The sequence below is a fragment of the Rattus rattus genome, chromosome 12, assembly GCF_011064425.1.
Source record: "Rattus rattus isolate New Zealand chromosome 12, Rrattus_CSIRO_v1, whole genome shotgun sequence".
NCBI classification, from domain to species: Eukaryota; Metazoa; Chordata; class Mammalia; order Rodentia; family Muridae; genus Rattus; species Rattus rattus.
The window spans coordinates 77,500,022-77,521,800 of record NC_046165.1 but is presented as its reverse complement, the minus strand read 5'-3'; the positions used below and the strand labels follow the sequence as shown (position 1 = coordinate 77,521,800).

Below are 21,779 nucleotides of genomic sequence, written 5' to 3'. Positions count from 1 at the left end.
TTACTTTCTTGCTTTTTCTAGGGCTGTAGTTTCCTTCGTGTTGGAGTTTTCCATCTATTTTCCTTTTCTAGGGTTGGATTTGTGGAAAGATAACATGTAAATTTGGTTTTGTCATGGAATAACTTGGTTTCTCCATCTATGTTAATTGAGAGTTTTGCTGGATACAGTAACCTGGGCTGGCATTTGTGTTCTCTTAGGGTCTGTCTGACATCTGTCCAGGATCTTCTGGCTTTCATAGTCTCTGGTGAGAAGTCTGGTGTGATTCTGATAGGTCTGCCTTTATATGTTACTTGACCTGTTTCCCTTACTGCTTTTAATATTCTTTCTTTGTTTTGTGCATTTGGTGTTTTGACTATTTATTATGTGATGGGAGGAATTTCTTTTCTGGTCCAATCTATTTGGAGTTCTGTAGGCTTCTTGTATGTTCATGGGCATCTCTTTCTTTAGGTTAGGGAAGTTTTCTTCTATGATTTTGTCTTTACCAAGTTTTCTCGAGTTCCGATGGCAGCATCTGAGTGTCCTGAATGGCGCTGGGAGCCAGGCGACCAAGCTGAGCTATGCGCAGTATCCAGTCGGGTTTCAGTCTCACTCCTGCTCACTATTTGTCCTTGTATCTTCATTTACAAATTTCCTCTTTCAGTTTTCCATTCTTATAAAAGGTCCTGGAAGTTTATCACTCGGAGACAAGAGGCACACAAGCACACACTCTGCTGACTGGGTGGGAAGAGGTCACTCAGCTCCCCCAGACTGGATGTCACTCATCAGTCACAGCGCAAGCAGGAGATGGGAATGTGTTGCTAGGCTATGCAGTTTAAGTCACAGTAACAAAGGAGTACACTGGTGGTAAAGCATTGTTTTGAAATTTCTGTGTTGTAGTTTAAAATGCTAACTTAATTGTTAACAGAAACATGAGCTGTTTCACGTTTCCATCCACTCAAACTAACATGTTTCAATTAAAGTACGGTATTCAATTATGAAGACATTAGCTTACATTAAGGCTTCTGAGGTGAACTGATGGGGTCTGTGCCCCATGGTGGGAAATATTTAGAAACTGCTAGGGAGGACGATTTGAATACCTTATGCTCACGTGTGGCCACTCCACCCCAGTGTGACGGGGCTTCAGGGAAGAGAGCAGCGCAGAGGGCAGAGCTCTGCTGGTTGAATCGGGGGCCTCGGGAGTCAGGCCAGAGCTGGGCATCCCTCCCACCAAGGAAACAGATCAGGGTGACCCAGGCTTCTCTGTCACCAGAACTGTGAGGACTAAATCTTATTAAAGACACACGATTTCGGGTAATTGTTATAGTAAACTAACAGAAAAAATAAACTTCGAACAAAAACTATTATTGCTTCTTCATAACTGACAAGAATCTGGAATTCACTGTTCGAAACAAACAAAGGTTAGGAAGAGTGGTACAAACTTGTAACCCCAGCACTTGAAATTACAAGTTGGAGGCCGGCTCTCCTGGTTGTCATGTCCTTCCCCATCTCTACCAAACTTAACACAAACTAGAGTTATCCAAGAAACTACAACTGGCAGTGTCTCTGTAAGATTGTCACATGGGTGAGTCTGTGGAACTTTTTCTTAATCAGTGATTAATGTGGGAGCGCAGTCTATGGTGGGCGGTGCCACCCCTGGCTTGGTACAATAGGAAAGTTCTCAGTCCGACAGGAAAGGAGGCTGAGATCCCAGCACTCAGGAGGCAGAGGCCAGTGTATCTGAGTCGAGGCCAGGACAGCCATAGCTACACAGTGAGAGCCTGTCTCAAAAACAAACAAAAGTATTCCATGGGGCTGGAGAGAAGGCCCAGCAAGTCTCAGCACCCATATGACAACTGTCCGTAACTCCATGTCCAGAAAACCCAACATACTCCCTCATACAGACATACATGCAGGCAAAACATCACTGCACATGGGGAGTGTCTTAGTCAGGGTTCCTATTCCTGCACAAATGTCAGGACCAGGAAGCAAGTTGGGGAGGAAAAGACTTATTCAGCTATTGTTGTTCATCACTAAAGGAAGTCAGGACTGGAACTCAAGCAGGTCAGGGAACAGGAGCTGATGCAGAGGCCATGGGGGGATGTTACTGGCTTGCTTCCCCTGACTTGCTCAGCTTGCTCTCTTATAGAACCCAAGACCGCCAGCCCAGGGACTGCACCAACCACAATGGCCTGGGTCCTCCCACCCTTGATCACTAATTGAGAAAATGCCTTACAGCTGGGTCTCATGGAGGCATTTCCTCAACTGAGGCAGGCTCCTTTCTCTGTGATAACTCTAGCTTGGGTCAAGTTGACACACAAAACCAGCCAGTACAGGGAGCAACCTAGGTCTCTGATTCAGTTCCTGACTTGAGGTTCCCGCCTTGAGTTCCTGCCCTGACTTCCCTCAATGATGGACTGAGAACTGTAAGCTGAAATTAACCCTTTCTTCCTCAGGCTGTTTCGGTCAGGGTCATGTTTTGTACAAATACAAAATTATGTCCATACATTTGATTTCTCTATCCCTATTTATTATTACATTCTACCCCGAGTATGTAATAATATGGTTGAGGAGTTTCTCAGATGAAAGGGACCATGCAAGCACAGAGTGCACACAGTAGACTCCACACAGTTATCATTTCTTGAGGGAGGGTCACTCTCTACCCAACACTGAAGGCTGCTAACTGATTTAACATGGCTTCGTTCCTAGAAGTCAGAAGTCAGAGTAAAGCCAAGTAAAACCCTGCTCAAAGACTATCACCAGAGAGTGTGTATACTAGATAATGTTCAACCCACAACAATTAACTGCACTGGTCCTTTTAACGGTAGTCAGAGCTGTTAATTAGTTCAAAAGACGATTTAGTAAGACTTCCTAGCTTGGACATTTTAAATTTCTCTCAGAAGAAAATACTAACAAATTCTAATACACCTGGGTCTGAGCTTCCAAGTCATTTCCCTCCACGCACCCTGTCCTATACTGGGTCAGGTTCCCAGTACACAACGCCTGTTTTATTACACGGACTTTTGCTACATTTTAGTAACGACTATGTAAAGACCGTCTTTCCCCACGACTGGAAGTGGGACGGTAGTAAAAGTCTGTATTCACTCCAACAGTTCTTTCTTAAAAATAGCGAGTGAGTGACTGGAGAATAAACAAGTGCTTTGTGCTCGAGTACAGTTCTTCTGACCACCATGCTGCAGTCCCCATCACCCGGAATGTCTAAGTTTTCACTGGACCCTCAGGCTGGTCATCAGTTATGCTTCTAAGTCTCCACCACCTTCCTGTACCACGGCAAGGTTAGCTGGCATTTATTCCTTAGCCAATCCACCAACTCCACACTCAAAGTGATCTACTTCATTTTGTTATTAGAAAGCAGTGACAACAGGAAGGGCATATTAAAGGAACACTTTCCCTCTGCATTTGCCACTGTTCCTGGGAAAGATGAATCCACGTGCTTCTTCACCCCACACATGGGAATAAAAATAAAGCTGGTCTACAAAACACACAACTCTGTTTTAAACTAAGTTCTTAATTGCTGGCAAAAAAAAAAAAAAGGGATTTGTCTAGTCAGTACGCCCTGATGCCAGTACAGTCCATACAGAAGCATTAAATGTACGGCATAAAACATCTTCATACTTAACCTTTTATAATATTATTAACATTGATAGACGGTGGTCAAAAAGAGGTTCACTATCTTTTTACCGCAGCAGAGAATAAATGAGCGCTGGTTGGCTTAACTGCATAAAAGACATTTTCCATGTTACAAAATTCTGTTTCTCTAGTTCAGCTTCTGGAAGTGTACAAAACCACTGGCGGTCACCACAGACGTTAACGCTCGTGTTTGCTGATGTCGTCCTTCCAATCACTCCATCAGCAAGGCCATAGATTACCCTCACCCTACAGATGAGGAGGACGGTCCAGTGTCACACAGCTAGTCTATGGCACAGCCAGGAGCCTGCCACAGGGGGCTTCCAGACCCACAGATTTTATCACCACACCGTCTAAAAACAGTCAGTTTTAAAACGGATACAGCGCTTGCTTGCCTTTTTCCAAGCTTTTTTTTAAGCTTTATAAAACTTTTAAGTCGGAACCCCAAAATTCCATTAAGGAACATTACACCAGAAGGCACTTATCCGATAGAAACCTACAATCGATTAACCTGGCACTTTTTTGTGTTTTACTTATAACTCTGGGTGTTCTGTTATGGAAAAAGATACCCAAAACATCATTATACAGATGCTTTAAATGTCAACTTTAAAATACCTGATACATTTTTTTAAGTTACAATATAAGATACAGAGCTAAGATCATAAATTTTGGAGCAGATGTTCCTGCTGCTTTTTTTCAGATTGGTAACCTAGACAAGTTGTAAAGGTCACCCAGGGCTGATCTCATGCACCTAGGCAGGAGACAAGTCTCAATCCTGAATCATTGCAGGGTACGGATCTCACATCTACAAACCCAACACTCAAAAAGCCAAGGCAGAAGGGTTCCTATGCATTCATAGCCAACCCAAGCTATGCAGTGAGTGTCGTATTAACCTTGGTTAGAGTGACATACCAATGTAAAATATTCTCACTCAAGGAGGTTGGAGACAGCTCAGAGTTTAAGAGTGTTAGCTACTCTCCCAGAGACCAGGGTTTGATTCTCAGCACCCACATGGCAGCGCTTGCAAAGGACCCAAACTGCTGCTCCCACTACAGTGGAGCTGTGTGGTTTCATCCTAGCCCTGGGGAGCTGGCCTCAGGAGGCTCTCTGGGCCAGGAAGGCCGGTCAGCTTCAGTCACATATATATACACAAGAGCAAATAAGCTCTCGAAAAACCAATGTTCTACTCATTCCAGACACACTGCCCAAAGCAAAATTAGTTATCAGAACGGACTACATGAAAACAAGAAACCTTGACAGTATTGAGTACAGAGGCAAAGGGACTAACAGAAACTCATATACAATGTTGAACGGAAGGCAAAATGACTCCGGACAAACTTGGCTGTTTCTTATAACTTTCAGCTTATGTTTCAGGCCCAGCCACCCCCTCTTTGGTAGTTATCAAAGAGAAATGGGAAATTACGTCTGCACGCTTTTATGACAACATTATTCATAATCAACAAAAACTGGAAACAACCCAAATGTCTTCAATCACAATAAAATTATAGTGCATATTCAAGCTGGGTGGTGGTGCACACCTTTGATTCCACTCTGGAGGCAGAGGCAGGTGGCCCTCTGAGTTCGAGGCCAGCCTTGTCTACAGAGCTCCAGGACAAACAGGGCTATTCAAGAAACCTTGGTATTCCCATCTCCTCCCCCACAAAACCCACTAGAATACACATCTATTCCACAGACTAACATTCCACCGAAGGAACTACGAACATGTTCTATGGACCAAAGAGCCAAATTGTATCAAGCAACCACATTCAAACAGATGTTCCCCTTATAAGGCTCCCCAGAAAAGGCAAACCAGCAATGGCTTAAGGGCCTCAAGCTGGGGAGCTAGGCTGATTATGGAGAAATACAAAGAAACTTGGGGCCTACTTCTATTTCTTGATTATGGTAGTTTAACATGACTGTAAAGCTACCAAAACCCAAAACATTACATTCAACAACTATTTTTGCTTTATGTAAATTATACCCGAACATACGTGCACATTAAGAGAAACAGCAGGGCTGGAAATATAACTTAGCTGGTAGAGTACCTCACATGCAGAAGCCCCGAGCTTGGTCGCCAACACCACATAAGCTGGGCATGGCGATGCATGTCTGTAATTCCACATATGGGAGACAGAGGAAGAAGGATCAAATGTCTGAGGTCTTCCTCAGCCACACAAGAGTTCTAGGCCAGTCTCTGCTGAACGAGACACTACTTAAGACAAACAGAACAGTAGTAGGGTGAAAAGATGCTGGATATGCAGTGTTTACAGACTAATACAGTAATTATTTTGGTGGGCCTAGGATGAGGTAGGGTTTCTCTCTGTGGCCCTGGCTGTCCAGAACTTGCTTTGTAGACCAGGCTAGCCTAACCCAGATACAGCTACCTCAGCCTTCTGAGTGCCGGGATTAAAGGCATGGGCCACCACACTCGGCTAGTATAATAATTTTGATAATAAACTTATGTATTTCAAAAACTAATTACGATAGGGATTTGCAATTACAAACTCAAGTGCAAAATGTCACATCTTAGAACAAAAGTTTATTAAAGCTTGTGGGATGGCTCAAGAGTTGAGAGGAATGGCTGCTGGTTCAGAGGAGCAGGGTTTAATTCTCAACACCCACACCGTAGGAGGTATACATGGTGCACGGACGTACATGAAACATTAGGATGCATAAGATGAAACATCTTTTAAAAGGATAGTGAGTTATTTAAAAACACCTTGCACAATATTTACTTCACCCCAGGCATTACTACTCTTTACTACTCTTATTTGGGTGAAATTGTTAAGTATCCTTTACCCCTAACTGAGGGTCTAGCTCAGGGTCAGAGAGTTCTTGCTCAATTAGCATCCGTGAGGCCATGGTTTTGAGTATTAGTATCGAAAACGAGCAAGAAATCCAAATACATTAGCTTTTTTCCCCTCAAAGTCTTTTCATGAGTTTCTAACCAGCCTCATGTTTTGAGGTGCCAAGAAATAATCTTACCTCACTCCTTTATTATAAATGAATATAAAACACCTGCTCTTATAAAACAGATTAAGTAGGGAATTAATTTACCACTGGCTATAAGTTTTTCAAATCTCTGAAATACCATCATCCACTTACCGGTTAGCTGCATTTCAGAAATCTCAGGAAAACAGTGGTTAAATAGCTCTTTGTTACATTAGAGGCAGGTATGTGTTTCAGAGTGAAGGGAGGGGGTGGGAACGCGCGGTAATCCAAGCTAAACTCCTTTTGGGGCGTACAATTCTGCACTCCCAAATAGGCAACAGTATTCTCCACTGTACTTTGGACACCTTCCTCCTCTGCAGTGCACAGCCGGACATGGTCAATGCTGACAAAGCGTCGTCTCTGTACTTGTACAGCACGAAGAGTTTATATAAAGCACCTGTGTTCATAACTCAGGTCTCAACAAAACCTGTGAAAGGGTCTTTTCAATTTACTACAACTATCCCTGAGCATGCGTGTGCTGGAGGTGTGCACGTGTGCACGTGTGAAGGTCAGAGGGTAGCTTGTAAGAGTCGGCTCTCTCCTTCACCATCTAAGTCCTGTGGGCTGGACTCAGATGTCAGGCCTGGCAGCAGGTCTTTACCTGCTGGGCTAAGGCCCTCTATACTTTTTGACACAGGGTCTCATGGAGCCCAAACTGGCCTCAAACCCACTATGTAGTAACTCTGGCCTTGACTACAGCGTTCCAGGTCCACATGATGACTTCTGTGTAAGTTAAGACCCCCCTCGGAAGGCTGGATTGGTTGTTCAAGGATCGCACAAACCAGGAAGAAGCAAGAGGGGTCAGAGGTGCAATTAGATCTGCTGGCAGACAGACAACACGTTCTTTTCCTTACTGACTGGAGAGTATCCATTAGTACCTAAAGCAATAGGAGGTCAGCTGACATTAGGGACAATCTAGTCAATGTCTGAGAATGTTAATGTAGCTCCGTGCAAAGTGCACATCTCTAACTCTTATACTTGGGAAGTCGGGGCAAGAGGATCATCTAAGTCCAGGAATTCCACGCCAGCCTGAGCAAAATAAGGAGGCCCCATCACGAAAATAATGTTAAAATAAAAACGTTCCCAACAGTCCAAGTAATCTTACACTGAATTTAAAGATACAGTCTATGAAAGAGAACTTACAAAAATATCGGTTACCACGTTGATAATTTTGCTTTGAAAGGCCAAGAGATGTTTTAACAAGGGCTGTTTCCCAGTGTAGCTATGAAGTCTGGAAAAAGACGCTCATCTTACACGTATCTTACTTGCATACTCCTTGAACTCTACACTTAGTTATTCTGCACAATAAAGGAGTAAGAGGCCAGTCTGGCTGCCACCGACATTGAGGCAACTGTAAAATCTGAATGTATTTGAATGTGTGCGTATTTATAGAAAATGACAGTGTTCGGTCAATAGGAAATTTCCTGGAGGTGATAAAAATGTATTGCAACTGTCTAAGAGAGAAACCTTCATTTTTAGGCAGTCTGGGTTTGAGTATTTAAGGGCAAAAGGTCACGATGGCAACAACTTGCTCAACCAGCCCTAAGAGCTGTGCTTTCCAACAGTGAGATCGAACGACAAAGTGACACGGCCTTCTGTAAATAACTGAATAAAGAAAAAGGTAGCCTTTGCCCTAAAAATAAGTTAGCTCTAGTTGGAATCTAACAGACTTTTTCTTTCTTTCTTTTTTGTAGAAAATTGGGACATAAAACTTGGCAGAGGGCTTGCCTAGCAAGTGTAAGGTCCTGGGTTCGATCCGAAAAAAGAAAAAAAAAAAAAAAAAAAAAAAAAAAAAAAACTTGGCAGAGGGAAATATGAACAGCAAAGCCCACCCACCTCCCTTTAATCCCAGCACCCAGGAAGACAAAAAAGGGAAGATCAGGCCAGTATGGTCTACCTAGTGGCAGCCTGTCCCCCACCCTCCTTTTTTAAAAGGGAACAAATACCATATACCTCCAAAATAGTTCATACTTACTGTGAATTTATAAAAAGCATAGTAAAATTTATATTGTCCTCTATTCTTTTTTTTTTTTTTTTTTTGGTTTTTTTCGAGCTGGGGATGAACAGGGCCTTGCGCTTCCTAGGTAGCGCTCACCGCTGAGCTAAATCCCCAGCCCATATTGTCCTCTATTCTTAAGGAACTTAAAATTTTGTGTGTGTATGTAAATCATCTTGTTTTGGGGGTGAGCATGCCACAGTCCATGTGCAAAGGTCAAAGGACAACTCAGAAGAGTTCTCTCCTTAAACCACCCTCCGGAGTCCCAGAAACTGAACTCTGGTTGTGGTTTTTCAGGCTTGGGAGCAGGTGTTTTAACTACGATGCACCCTCTCTCTTGCTCAAATAACTTCTAAGATTTTAGGAAACAGATGAAGTTCAACAGTGAATGCCTATGGATCAGTCACAGTACGGAAACACTTAGGAAGCTTGCTATCAGGTTTAACTAGGACTCGATTCACTTCAGTGATTGGCCAGCTGCTCTTCCAGAGACTTAAAAACACGACTTATAACACAGTTCAGCTGGAGTCAGTGACACATTATCCAGACATTTAACTTCCATAAACTCACTTGTAAGACTTCAAAGGAGGAAAGAGGATTTCCCAGCATGGACACCATTCTACAAAACAAGTAAGTCCTTCTCCCTCAGGGAGGCGTATGCATGAAGAGGGAGAGAGAGCTGTGCAGTTATGGTGGCTCCTCTTCTGTGTGCATCCTGTCAACCTCTCACTTAGTGTTGAAGGTGACAAAGGTCCTAATGGGTACCAGCACCTTCATTGGGCACTCGACTCAAACCTTGCTTTTAGAGTTCCTGGAGTTCAAACCTGGCTGTTTGCACTTCCGGAAGGTACAATAAATGCATGCTTAAAAAAAAAAAATCACAGTGGGGTTGGGGATTTGGCTCAGTGGTAGAGCGCTTGCCTAGCGCAAGGCCCTGGGTTAGGTCCCCAGCTCGAAAAAAAGAAAAAAAAAAAAAAAAACACAGTGAGTGCTGTGTGAATAGCTTTCACAATATCTTAGTTTAGGTTAGATCATATGTGCTAACTTCAAAACCTAACCAGATCCTCACTCCTACCCCCCCCAACCCATCCCCGCCCCCACCCCCCACCCCCGTTTTGAGAGCAGGTCTCATTCTGTAGACTTGGCCAACCTGGAACTTACTCAAAGACCCATTTGCCTGTGCCATTCCAAGTGCTGGGATGGAGGGTGTGCAGTACCAGGCAGGGCAATTTTCAGATTTTAAGTCAGCTCCACTCATTTCTTTATCGTAACTGAATCCCACGACTTCCCTTTAAATCTGTACCATGGGGATGTGATTTAACTTCAGACTCAGAGCTGGAAGGAATCGGTCATAGGTGGTGGATCCCTCCCGCTCCCTCCCAGCTCAGAGCTAGCTGCCGAAACTTCCATTCATTAAGCTCCACACTATTATAAATTCCTTACTCACCACTGAAAGTGAGTATTTCTAGAGAGACGCAAACTGAGTTGTTAGAAAGTCATCTAAAAGTGACTCTAAAACTTAGTGGACAAAAGCTCAGAGTACCTAGAGAAAAAGGAAAGACCAAACGGAACACCAATTAAGCATCCCCTTTGGTACCCAGAATCCTCAATGCTGATGGAACGCTGACTCTCACAGGTCTAATTGCTTTCCAGTGATCTCCAGAGGCATCCCAGCCAATTAAGCCTTCTTTTACAATTTATTTTTAGATATAATTGTTTTAAATTGTATCCTTTTTCATCTTATTTTTATAATCCTTATCCTTGATATAAGTTTTTTCTCTTAAAAACAAACAGACAAACAAGAAAACCTCAAAAACAACAACAACAAAAACTATACACACCAGACATGCTACGCATCGATCCCAGTATTTTCAGGGCCAGCCTGAGCTACATAGTGAGTTCTAGGCCAGCTCAGGATACATGAGATGCTGCTTCAAAACAAACTAACACATGTTCAATGCATGGCATATACGTGTTATGAAATTATCCTTATAGAACAGTACCGTTTATACCCAAGTTAAAAAAAAATTAAACTACACACATCTAAATTTTCATTTTCATTTTTTTTTTTTTTACTTATTTGTTTTTGGGTTTTTTGAGACTGAATTTTTCTCTGTAGCTTGGTTGTCCTGGAATTTGCTCTGTAGACCATGCTGGCCTCAAACTCAAGAGATCCACCTGTCTCTGGGTGCTAGGATTAAAGGTATGTGCCACCACAGTGGCCGTTAACATTTTATTTTAATAAAAAAGACATAGTAATATTTAAAGCCCTTATTTAAAGTGTTCTATATAGCATTTAAAGAAAGATGAAAAAAAAAGCAGTTCTTCACATACATGGAGATGTACAATAATGAGACTGTCTACGATCAGCCTACACAGGCCAATCATAAAAGTTTCATCAAGCTATAAGCCCCCAAAGCCCATTATCACATTCACGGCATATACTTCTTGTTTTTTCTTTTTTAATGTCTAGAGCAGAATGACGAATGTGGTCCATGCTAAGGCGTAAGACTCTTTTCAGAGGTTGGGAATTAAAGTAATAAATCTGAGAATCAGGTTTAGATAACTACATTCCCTGGAATGCAAGTGTTCTTCATAAAAGACTGAAACCAACTACAAGGGTAACCGCTGACACACACCGAGAGAGCATCATCAATGCTCCCGACTTGGTCTGCTCCAGGAGGGACACCAGCTGTACAGTAAAACCTGCTGTACACAATGGCTGCTCCCTTCACTGCTCACCTGCATCTCTGAGGACCTAATGACAGCAAAGGTACCCCCTTTCCAGAGCTTCCACAACTCAAGGCATGAAAGGGAGGGTCAACCTGGGGTCTATTAACTCCAGGGAATCATAAAGCCTTGGCTAATCATCTACCCTCCAGTGAGACTGACAGGGTCATCATACACAGTTAAGGCTGTCTGCAGGATAGTGCCACTAACCGTTCCATGGCCCCGTAAGCCTGCTTCTGCTACATGCCCATACAGCTGTGCAATCTGAAGACACCAGACACCGCACCATCTCATCCCTAAAAAGACCTCCACCTTTTACCTAGACTCCTGTAGGCTGCTTTGATCTAGTCAGCCACTGTTGGCAAGAGTCATCGAGTTGGTCTTTTAATACCTTTGCTGATAACACGCAGGGCTTCAGAAGGCAGCCCATCCCAATGTTAAGACAAACCCAAAAAAAAAAAAACCGCAAAAATTCCTTTCTAATTTGACTGGTCTGATTTGTGGACATTTTAAATGGTATCCCACTCTTGTGTACTTGTCAAAAGTCTGCAATGCCTCCCCCATTTGGAACTTAGAACTCGAGAGAACTGGTCCAACTGAGGACAGATACAAAATTCCTACACAGAGGCATCCCTGCCCCCTCGTTCTATGTAATTAATTAACATCGGCATGATTAAGATAGTTACTCAGAAATATCAATCCTGTCTACAGACAGCTCGTCCCCCAACAATTCTATTTATAATTGTGATTTCATAACACAGTCAGTCAAAGTGATGTAAATATAGTAGAAATCATTATTTATTCATTAAAGCCTGGCTTTTTGAGAATTCCAACTCGTCTAAGTCACCTTTGACAGATCTTTTATTGCATTACTTAAAAAAAAAAAAAAAAATCACCGTGTGGAGCTGGGCATGGGGAGGGCACCCCTTTAAATGCCACAACTCAAAAGCAGAGCAGGCTGGTCTACACGGCGGGTTCAAAGCCAGCCAGAGCTACATAGTGAGACTCCAGTCTTGGATAACAAAACCAAAAAAAATTAACCAAACAAATAATTAAAAACGGCAATGTATCAGCAAGGTCCACTAATCACATATAAGGCAATCTGATACAAATTACCGGGTCCTTGTCAAACAGGAACCATATTGGGTAGTTTTCAACCCCAAATGGAACTGGACAAAAAAGGTTGGTAAGTATTTTGCCAACAGTGATTAACTTGAATCACATAAAAAAAGCAGTGAACCGACAGTTACTTGGTTGGTGGCTCTTTCTGGGCTGTCTCTGGCATCAACAACGGACAGTACTGGGAGGACCCTGCTACTGAGAGGCGGTACAACCAGCTCCTCTTTAGACCTCCAATAATTAAATTCCCTGCAGGGGCATTAAGTAGATTCACCTAATAAATGAAATCAGCCTAATTCCTAAATTGTATCAGGCTATTTCATTTAAGTTTATATGGTAAATAGGCAGTTCCCCTTCCTCCTTGATAAGAAATACATTTTCTGAGAAACGAATATTCCTTACTTTTCCAGGATGGCCTAAAGCATGAATACTGATTAAAACCAACTAACCCTGCCAAAAAGACATCCCCACACAAAACACCTTATCACTTCATTATCCCACAGCAGCAAGCACTTTGCAGGCCTGAAAGCTGTTCCTCTGATAAAAGCTCTCCCGATAAAATCATCATCTTATCTAGTCCGGTCCTTCTGCCAGGTGAAAACGGTTTGCCTTATCACAAAATGGGTAGTGCCATTTTCTCAAATATCCTGGGTGACAGCCCTGGCTTACAATCGAGTCAGAATCAATCCAGTATCCATGTGTACTCAAATAAATACTGTCAACTTCAACTCAGTTTAGTGTCTGCTTGAAAAAAAAAAAAAAAGAAAGAAAAGAAAAGAAAAGAAAAAAAGAACCACCAAAAAAAACGAAGTTCTTTCATTGGCTTCTTAATGCTCGAAATAGCTCACTTCCAACTCAGAATACAGATACCAAGTTTGTGAAGCACTGCCCCACCCCTCGCAAGAGCTCAGAGTGGAACATTTCAGGGCACTCCATCACGTAGTACAGCTACAGAAACTTCATACCGACCGACGCCAGTGCACACTCTCCCCAATAAACAGCGTCATCCACACCCAGGTTCAATGAAGGTATGAGGCGTTAACACCTACAGACCCGTAATACCACATTCACAACTTTCACCTGCATACTCTCCTCGTTGCTTTCAACAAGTCGTCCCGGGAATCCGCAGTTAACTATTTAGTAGGCTCGAATCACTACCTTATGTAAAAATCAAGATAACAAACAGGACGCGGAGGGGAGCAGGTCTATGCGCCCCGATAGCAACAAATTTCGCATTTTAAGCGCAGCACACGCCGGGTGCTAGGATCTCCCAATTCCGCCCCTCCCCCCGCCGTCTTTCCTCCCCACCCCCTCCTCTCATTCTGGGAAGTCTTCATTGGAGGCATCAGGGGTGCTACTCACCGAGTTTTTCCACCAACTTCAGCATCACCCCTCCGATGTGCACCTCCCCGGTCACTCTGAGGGTGACATCACGGTTCAGGTCGGTGACATGGACGCTCAGTTCCCACGTCCCGTCCGCGTAGCAGCCATCTGGCATCCTTATCCCGTCCAGAGCCATGGCTCCTTCCTGCGAGCGCGGAGGAAATGGCTCTCGTCAGCGTCACTCCCCCAAAGGAAGACAAACCCCACCGAGTCCACGGCGCCGGCCGCAGCGAGGGAGAAGGCGGAGGAGCCGCGGCTAAGCGCGCACCCCCGAGGGCGCGGGTGCGGGCGCCTCGGCACCCAGACCGTGGCCTCCGCCCGCCGCACCCGCCTAGCGGACTCGGGTGCCTTCACCTGCCGCCGCTGCGCCCGGCCCGCTCCGCGCCTCCCCACCCGGCCCGGGTGACCGCGCTGCGCTGGCCCGCGCTCCGCTCCTCCCGCCGCGTCCTCCCCGCGCTCTGTTCTCCCGCTGCGCCCCTCACCGCGCTCCTCCCGCCCGGCTCCCGCGGCAACAGGCGAGGCCGGCGGCGCCCGCGTCGCTGCTTCTGAGGGAAGCGAAGGCTCCCGCTGCGGCTAATGGAGTCCCGGCGCCGCGGCCCCGCCCCACCCCCCTCCCCGCCCCGGCCCCCCCCCCGCAGTACCGCCTGCAGCCGGCCTCCGTCCCCTCCTCTCCGGCTCTCCTCCTGCCGCGCTCCCGCGGGGGCGGCGCGCGCTCTGGTGGGGCCCGGGCGGCGCGCGCCTCGGGGGAGCGCCGCGGGGGGAGGCGGCGGCCGCAATCTCGGCCCTGCGGAGCGCTGCCCTTTTATGGAAATGAAGGACCAGGCGCAGGGATGGAATCCAACATCCGGGCTCTCGGCTGCGGAGCTGGGGAGGGGGGCGGGGGCGCGCGCGGGGCCGAGGCGGCGCCTGCAGCGGGGTCCCGGGTTCGTGCGTGAGAAGCAGCCTCGCCAAGTTCCCAGACCCCGGGACCTGTGCGTGGAACCCGGGCGCGAAGGCACCGCGCCGGGGAGCTAGGGAGAGAAGTTGGGATGCAGAAACTTTACGATGTCTGCCTTGAACATCCCACAAGAGTAGGAGAAAGGACAGAGGAGCGATGAGCCACAAAAGTTGCCTGGCAAGCAGGGTCCCCCTCCAATCCGCAGCTCCTGCGGGACCCCGAGAGATGGCGAGCATTACAAATCCCTCGGACCCAAATGCCTGCCAGACCCAAGAGGGTGGCCCATGCGCTCCTGCTGGAAAAGGGGGACCACCCCCCACCCCCTCCCCGGGCAGTGGCTTACCCGAGACCGCTTCTCCACCCTCGCCAACTGTTGGCGCGTACTTGGGACTTTTCCTCCACAACTTAGAGGACTCAGTGTTCTGGTTGCACGCACATTCTCTTCCTCACCCTCCGACACATTTCGAGGACATTTAAGTAGCTCTGAACCGGTGTTCAGAGGACAGAACTTTTACCTGTTAAAGACTTTGACTAGTGATGGAGAACGGTCTCCGACGGCCCACTTCCACGTTCCCATTAACTATTACACTCTGTTGAAAGGAACTGTTCAGAATCAGCAAGTCAGGAAGAGTCAGATAAGACACTGTGAAAGATCCAGGCTTTTAAAAAGTGTCTTGGACTTCTTGAACTGCCCTAGACACTTCAAAGGGGAAATCTACCGCGCAAACAACCCTTTGTTCATCCATACAACATCGAAAGAAAAAGCACAGTCGCCAGAAAGGAGTGGACACTCGTAAGGGAGTGAAAGCAGAAAAACTTAGTCAAATGCCAGAGGTTTGGGAGTGGAAAAAAAAGGGAAACCACTCTTCTAACGCTAGCTAGTCATCATGGAGAAACTGATGCCTCTCTCTAAGCTTGCCTCTCTCCAGTTATTTCTACTTGTAGACGTTTGTGAGTGGTTTACTTAGAAGCAGTGTTGTTCAGGGTGGAAACAGCGTTGATGAAATTATGTTGTTGGAAAAATATAGGAGAATGTTTTTTAATAATGTAGAGAATTAGTTGCTTGGGTAAAAAATACAAAAAAACAAAACAAACAAACAAACAAACAAACAAAACCCTTTACAAACCAAGCGTAGTGGTGCATGCCTTTAATCCCAGCGCTCGGGAAACAGAGGCTGGCAGATCTTTCTGAGTTCAAGGCTAGCCAGGCCTACATAGTGAGTTCCAGGACAACCTGGACTATTAGAGAGACTCTGTCTCCAAAAAGCAAACAAACAAAGATCTGTAGAAAACCCCGTACGTGCCACTGTAAAATCAAGAACCCAACCATTTTTAAATATTTAGATTTTAAAAAAGATTAGGAGGAAAGTCCCCAAATGTTAATTATTTGGTGTTGTGGTCTTGAGGGGTTTTCTTTTGATTGGTTGGGTTTAGTCTTTCTTTTTCTAACCACCTCAAAACCTGCCACATCCTGGACTTTTCTGGCACTACTGAGAACTGTATTCACTGCCGCAATCCCTCTCTGTGTGATGGACAGACTGGCCACAGCAGCTACCAGATTCATGGGCAGGATTTGCATTTTTTTTTTCTGTGTGTGTGTGTGTATGTGTGTGTGTGTGTGTGTGTGTGTGTTGGCATCTTCAAAGTTAACTATACATTTGTGTTATCTATACATTTACAAATAGGTTGACACAAAACATATAGAGAACATATTGGTACCAATTAAAAAGTATCAAACAATCAGGGGCCTATCCCATGGGGAAATCTCTTTATTAAAGAAATCCCTTCGTGAAATGTTTACGCATGTTCGTTGCCCACTGCATCTGTTTGTTTCCTCCCCTTATCTCCAAAGGATCTGTGGCGATGTGAAAGGATGCGTAAGGTAGGAGGTAGCGGACATTAGAAGTGGCTGGAAACAAGAACAAGATGTGTATGTGTTTGAGGCTTAGGAGGATGGGGTAGGTACTTGAAATGAGGAATGAGGTCCCAGAATTATTCCTAATGACCTGCCCGTGTGTTCCAGTAAGCCCAGAGTCTCTCTAACATGCCTTAGCACCAAAAATATCCATGTCCTTTCTGAATATTCCTTCTCCTCAGACAAACTTGTTGAAGCCAAGTGTGGTACTGAGCACTGGAAGGCAGGGACCCTTGGTGAAATACCTCTGGAAGAATGATTAGGGTGGGTGCAGCCTGTTCTTTCAGGCCTTGGCTTTGAGTATTTCAAGCTGTTGCTGCTTTGAAGATTAAAGAGAAGCCAAAACTCAAACCTTTGAAACCAGGATATTTTCCCCCTTCTAGTTCATCAAGTGAGACCTTCAAGTGCATTTCTTAAATATTTGCTTCTACCTAATGTTTTCTAATGTATTTAAATGTAGGCTCTTATCTGAACCCCCGCCCCAGAACCTCTAAGACAACTCAATACTTGTGGGACTTACATCATGCCGAAAAGGAGCCGAGAACTCCAGTGTTTGGAAGAGCAGCTCCAGCTTTGAAAGCAGCAATACCCATATAAGGTACCAAGCACTGGGCTTAGACTTAGACCAAATGATACCTCACAGATCTGTCACCAGATCCAGCCCTGGGCTTGGTAATCCTCAGGTTGACTTCAGCTCTTTCTCTGGACCTGCTTATGATGTACTTTAAAAGTTATTTTAAAAGATTAATACAAACCACAATCGTGGGGTTTAAACGAGAGAGGTTTCAGGCATGAATATGTAAGATGGGGGCTTGAATTTTAAATAAAGCCAGCATGATGAACTCTAATGAATTATTTCTATCGAATACTAGGTAAGCAGATTGCCAGGGATGAAAAGCTACCAAGAAGACAGAAATCAAGGAAAGTAGGGTGGGAAGAAGGTTACATAGCCACAGTTTTGTTATAAGTGTCTAGGCCCTGAGAGGTGGGAGAGGAGATGGGGAGAGGGGTCAGGGGAACATAAAAGACCAGGAAGCTATGGAGCAAAGAAAAACGTATAAGCTTGCACAGCGGAACAAATGAAGGGCTCTGTGGTAACCATGCCAAGAAATATGCAGCCCTAGCATTTACTGTTTTAAGGGGGTTTTGTTGTTGTTTTTATTTTTTAAAGATAATCGCGGCAGGCAGGTCTCTGAGTAGGCCAGCCAGGTCTACAGAGTGAGCTTCAGGCAGTCATGGCTACACAGAGAAATCCTGTCTCCAAAAACCAAAAAAGAAAGAAAGAAGGGAAGGAAGGAAGGAAGGAAGGAAGAAAGGAAGGAAGAGTTTGAGTATTTGAGCATCAGAATAGGTCTTGAGTATCAGAATAGGTCATAGACTTTGACAAAAATATCCAAAGTTCACATACACTTACGACAGCATGATTGTAATTGTGTGGTTAGCAGTATTGGGCACTGAAATACTCAGGCAGATGCGAAGCATATCACGGTCTGTCAAGGTAGCAGGCTTATATTTAAAACATCGGGAAGATTATGCAAGAATGAAGACAGACCCATACCTCTCACTATACACAAGAAGTTAACTGAACGGGAATGGACCATAGACTTGAAATTTAAGTTCCAAAACGATAACGTCAAACTGTAACATTCTTAGAGGAAACCCAACACTAGCCCTCCAAAGCGTTGGATAAGGCAGCAGCTGGTTGGGTTAAAACATAAAAGCGTAAGTCACAAAGGAAATTAGGTGAATTGGGTTTTATCACAATGCAAGGGGGAGGTTGGTGTAAGTCAACAACAGAACACTTGCTTAGCACAGGTTGTTACCAGCACCTGAATGGCAGCCATCTGCAACTCTGGTTCTGGGGAATCCAATAATACCCTCTTCTGATCTCTGTGGGCACCAGGCACACATGGTGAACAGATACAGATGCAGGCACATAAAATAATTTTTTTAAAGTAGGGAACGAACTTTATAAAAATATTTACCAATAATGCATTAAGGAATTTTATCTAGAATACACAGAAACCTGTCACAATAATATGAGATAAGTAGATCATCCTCATTATTGTTTATTATTATTATTATTATTATTATTATTATTATTATTATTAGACAGGGTCTCATTGTGTAGGCTTGGCTGGCCTGGAGCTCTCTATGTAGACCAGGTTGGCCTTGAACTCACAGAGCTCTACCAGCCTCCTGAGTGCATGCCCCCACCCCTGGAAAGAGATAAATAGTTTTTAATGAGCAAGGGATACCGATAAACAGGAGATACACGAATGGCCATAAATATCTAAGAAGAGGCTTAGTGTCATCAGGGAGACGTAAAGCAGAGCTAAAAGGAGTTGATACTTCATACCTACTACAGTAATTACAATGTAAGAAGATGGCAATAGGACAGTTGATACTTCATACCTACTACAGTAATTACAATGTAAGAAGATGGCAATAGGACAGTTGATACTTCATACCCACTACAGTAATTACAATGTAAGAAGATGGCAATAGGACAGTTGATACTTCATACCCACTACAGTAATTACAATGTAAGAAGATGGCAATAGGACAGTTGATACTTCATACCTACTACAGTAATTACAATGTAAGAAGATGGCAATAGGACAGTTGATACTTCATACCTACTACAGTAATTACAATGTAAGAAGATGGCAATAGGACAGTTGATACTTCATACCTACTACAATAATTACAATGTAAAATGATGGCAATAGGACTCTCAGGCTAGCATCTGGAAATATCACAAAACCTTTGTTTGTGTGTATAGCATTTGGCAATGTTTAGATAGCATTCTTTGATCATCTTTGTCCTTCTCATATCTCCCCCAACTACCTCTGAAATTCCTCCTTTCTAACATGCCCCCCTTCTACTCTCTTACTGAGTTTAAGAAGAGCTGTTGGAATTCGTACTGGTGTGGGAATTATTTATTGGAGCATGGGCAATTTACCAGTAGCTACATCCTGAAGAAAAATGAGTCTCCCTCCCCAGGAACGTTGACTTGGCAATAGTTCCTCAGCTGATGGTCCGTCCATTCCCCAAAGATTGTTGATGGGATGTTGATGGCTCAATCTTTTTTCTTTTTCAAGGTGTATTTATTTATTTTATGTATGCGAGTACACGGTTGTTCTCTTCAGACAGAACAGAAGAGGGCATCGAATCCCATTACAGATGGTTGGGAGCCACCATGTGGTTGCTGGGATTTGAACTCAGGACCTCTGGAAGAATAAATCAGTGCTCTTAACCACTGAGCCATCTCCCCAGTGCCTGATGGCTCTACCTTATTCGGGCCACTGCAGGTAAGCACAACTACTGTCATCACGAGGGGTTCACAGCACTACCCTTCCCCCCTGCTCTCTACAGAAACTGCTGTTCATACATATTGCTGAAGTGAATACCAATGGCCAGTTGCTTTGAAACAACTTGGCAATGCCTCAAAAAGTTAAAGTGGGTTTGTGGTAAGCCATCCACCAAATTCCTAAGTTGAAACCCTAGCCTCCAAAGTAGTAGTACTGAAGTGAGGGGCCACAAGGGCTCCCTTTGATTAGATAGTTGGCTCTTATACATGTACAAAGCTAGAATGCATCATCTGTGAAACAAAAGGGGTTCTTACCAGACAGAAATGGACTTCCCAGCATCCAGAAACTCTCTTATTTATAAGGTGCCTCATTCTGGTACTTTGTAGTCCAAGTATGCGAAGACACGTATAAGCCAGAAAGTCTACTCTTGGATATATAACAAAATAGTTAATATATAAAAGTGAGTCTACCATAGCTGGGGTGCCATAGCTTAGCATCAGTGTGCTTGCCTTTTTATTTCCTGAGCTCTACATTCAATCCTGAGCACTGTGAACAAATGTTGTGGGGGAAGGGGAAGCAAAACCTCAAAAACCCTAAAAACCTTGTATGTGAATACTCATAATGTCTAAAAGATGAAAATAACCTGAATGTCTTACAAATAATGAGTCTATACACAAAATACGGTATATCCAGGCAATGGCATATTTTGGATGTTTTTATTAGTACTTATTAGTTATAGACGATAATGGATTGACATTCTTGTGCACGTATACAATGTAATTTGGTTGTATTCATACATATATGTTACTCCCTCTTGACCCTTCAACTTTGAATACTCCTTTATCCACCCAGCTTATGCCCTCTCAACTTCCGTATTTCCATGGCTGTGACCCAATGAGTTCACAGATTCATTTATAGGAGCATGAGTTAGGGGTTGTTTGTGGGATGGTGGGCAACTCACCAGTGGAGGCTACTCTTCAGAAGAAATAATTCTTCTTCTTCTTCTTCTTCTTCTTCTTCTTCTTCTTCTTCTTCTTCTTCTTCCTCCTCCTCCTCCTCCTCCTCCTCCTCCTCCTCCCTCTTCCTCCTCCTCCTCTTCCTCCTCCTCCTCCTCCTCTTCCTCCTCCTCCTCTTCCTCCTCCTCCTCCTCCTCTTCCTCCTCCTCTTCCCTCTCCTCTTCTTCTTCTTCTCCTTCTTCTTCTTCTCTCCCTCCCTGCCCCTCTCTCTCCTATCTGTTAACTTGTATTATAAATCTTCATGGGCTCCTCTCTTCCATGATGGGATGCTGCCACCTGGCCCATGCAAAGGAATATGATTCAACCTAAGTGGAAAAGAAAAAAAAGGCAACAAACAACTTAGCCCTTTGCCTGCCGTATTTGAGACCCTGGGATTGATCCCTGTTATCCATTACATATGGAATGTCTCCTGTTGGCTCATATGTTTAAATACTTGATCCCTGGCTGGTAGCATTGTTTTGAGAGGTTGTGGAACTTTGGGGTTCTAGTGTCCAGCTGGTTAACGTAAGCCATAAAGGCGGACCTCCAAACACACTGCCCCAGCCTGTTCTCATCTCTCTCTCTCTCTCTGCTTTCTAGTCCACATACAACTGCACCAATCACTGTTCCCCACTACGTGACGGCCACCAAGACTCTCCCCACTCCCAAATTCCGATCAAAATTGTTCCTTTCCTGTGATGGAGAGATGGCCCAGTGTGGACTGGCCTTCGAGAGGACCGGTGTTCAATTCCCAGTGCCCACATGGAGGTCCACA

The 21,779-nt window shown here is 44.5% G+C and overlaps 1 protein-coding gene across 4 annotated transcripts in view; it reads right to left on the bottom strand.

Annotated features, from left to right (window-relative positions):
• Fermt2 (fermitin family member 2) overlaps window positions 1-14,437 on the bottom strand; it is a 67,797-nt gene extending 53,360 nt beyond the window's left edge. For all 4 annotated transcript variants that reach the window (XM_032917523.1, XM_032917524.1, XM_032917525.1 and 1 more), the window contains exons 1-2: window positions 14,326-14,437; window positions 13,823-13,988 (exon numbers count right to left, since the gene is read on the bottom strand). In XM_032917523.1, coding sequence (XP_032773414.1) covers window positions 13,823-13,979 — 157 coding nt within the window. In that variant the 5' untranslated portion in view covers window positions 13,980-13,988; window positions 14,326-14,437. The remainder of the gene's footprint in view (window positions 1-13,822; window positions 13,989-14,325) is intronic.
• Between the last annotated feature and the right edge of the window lie 7,342 nt (window positions 14,438-21,779).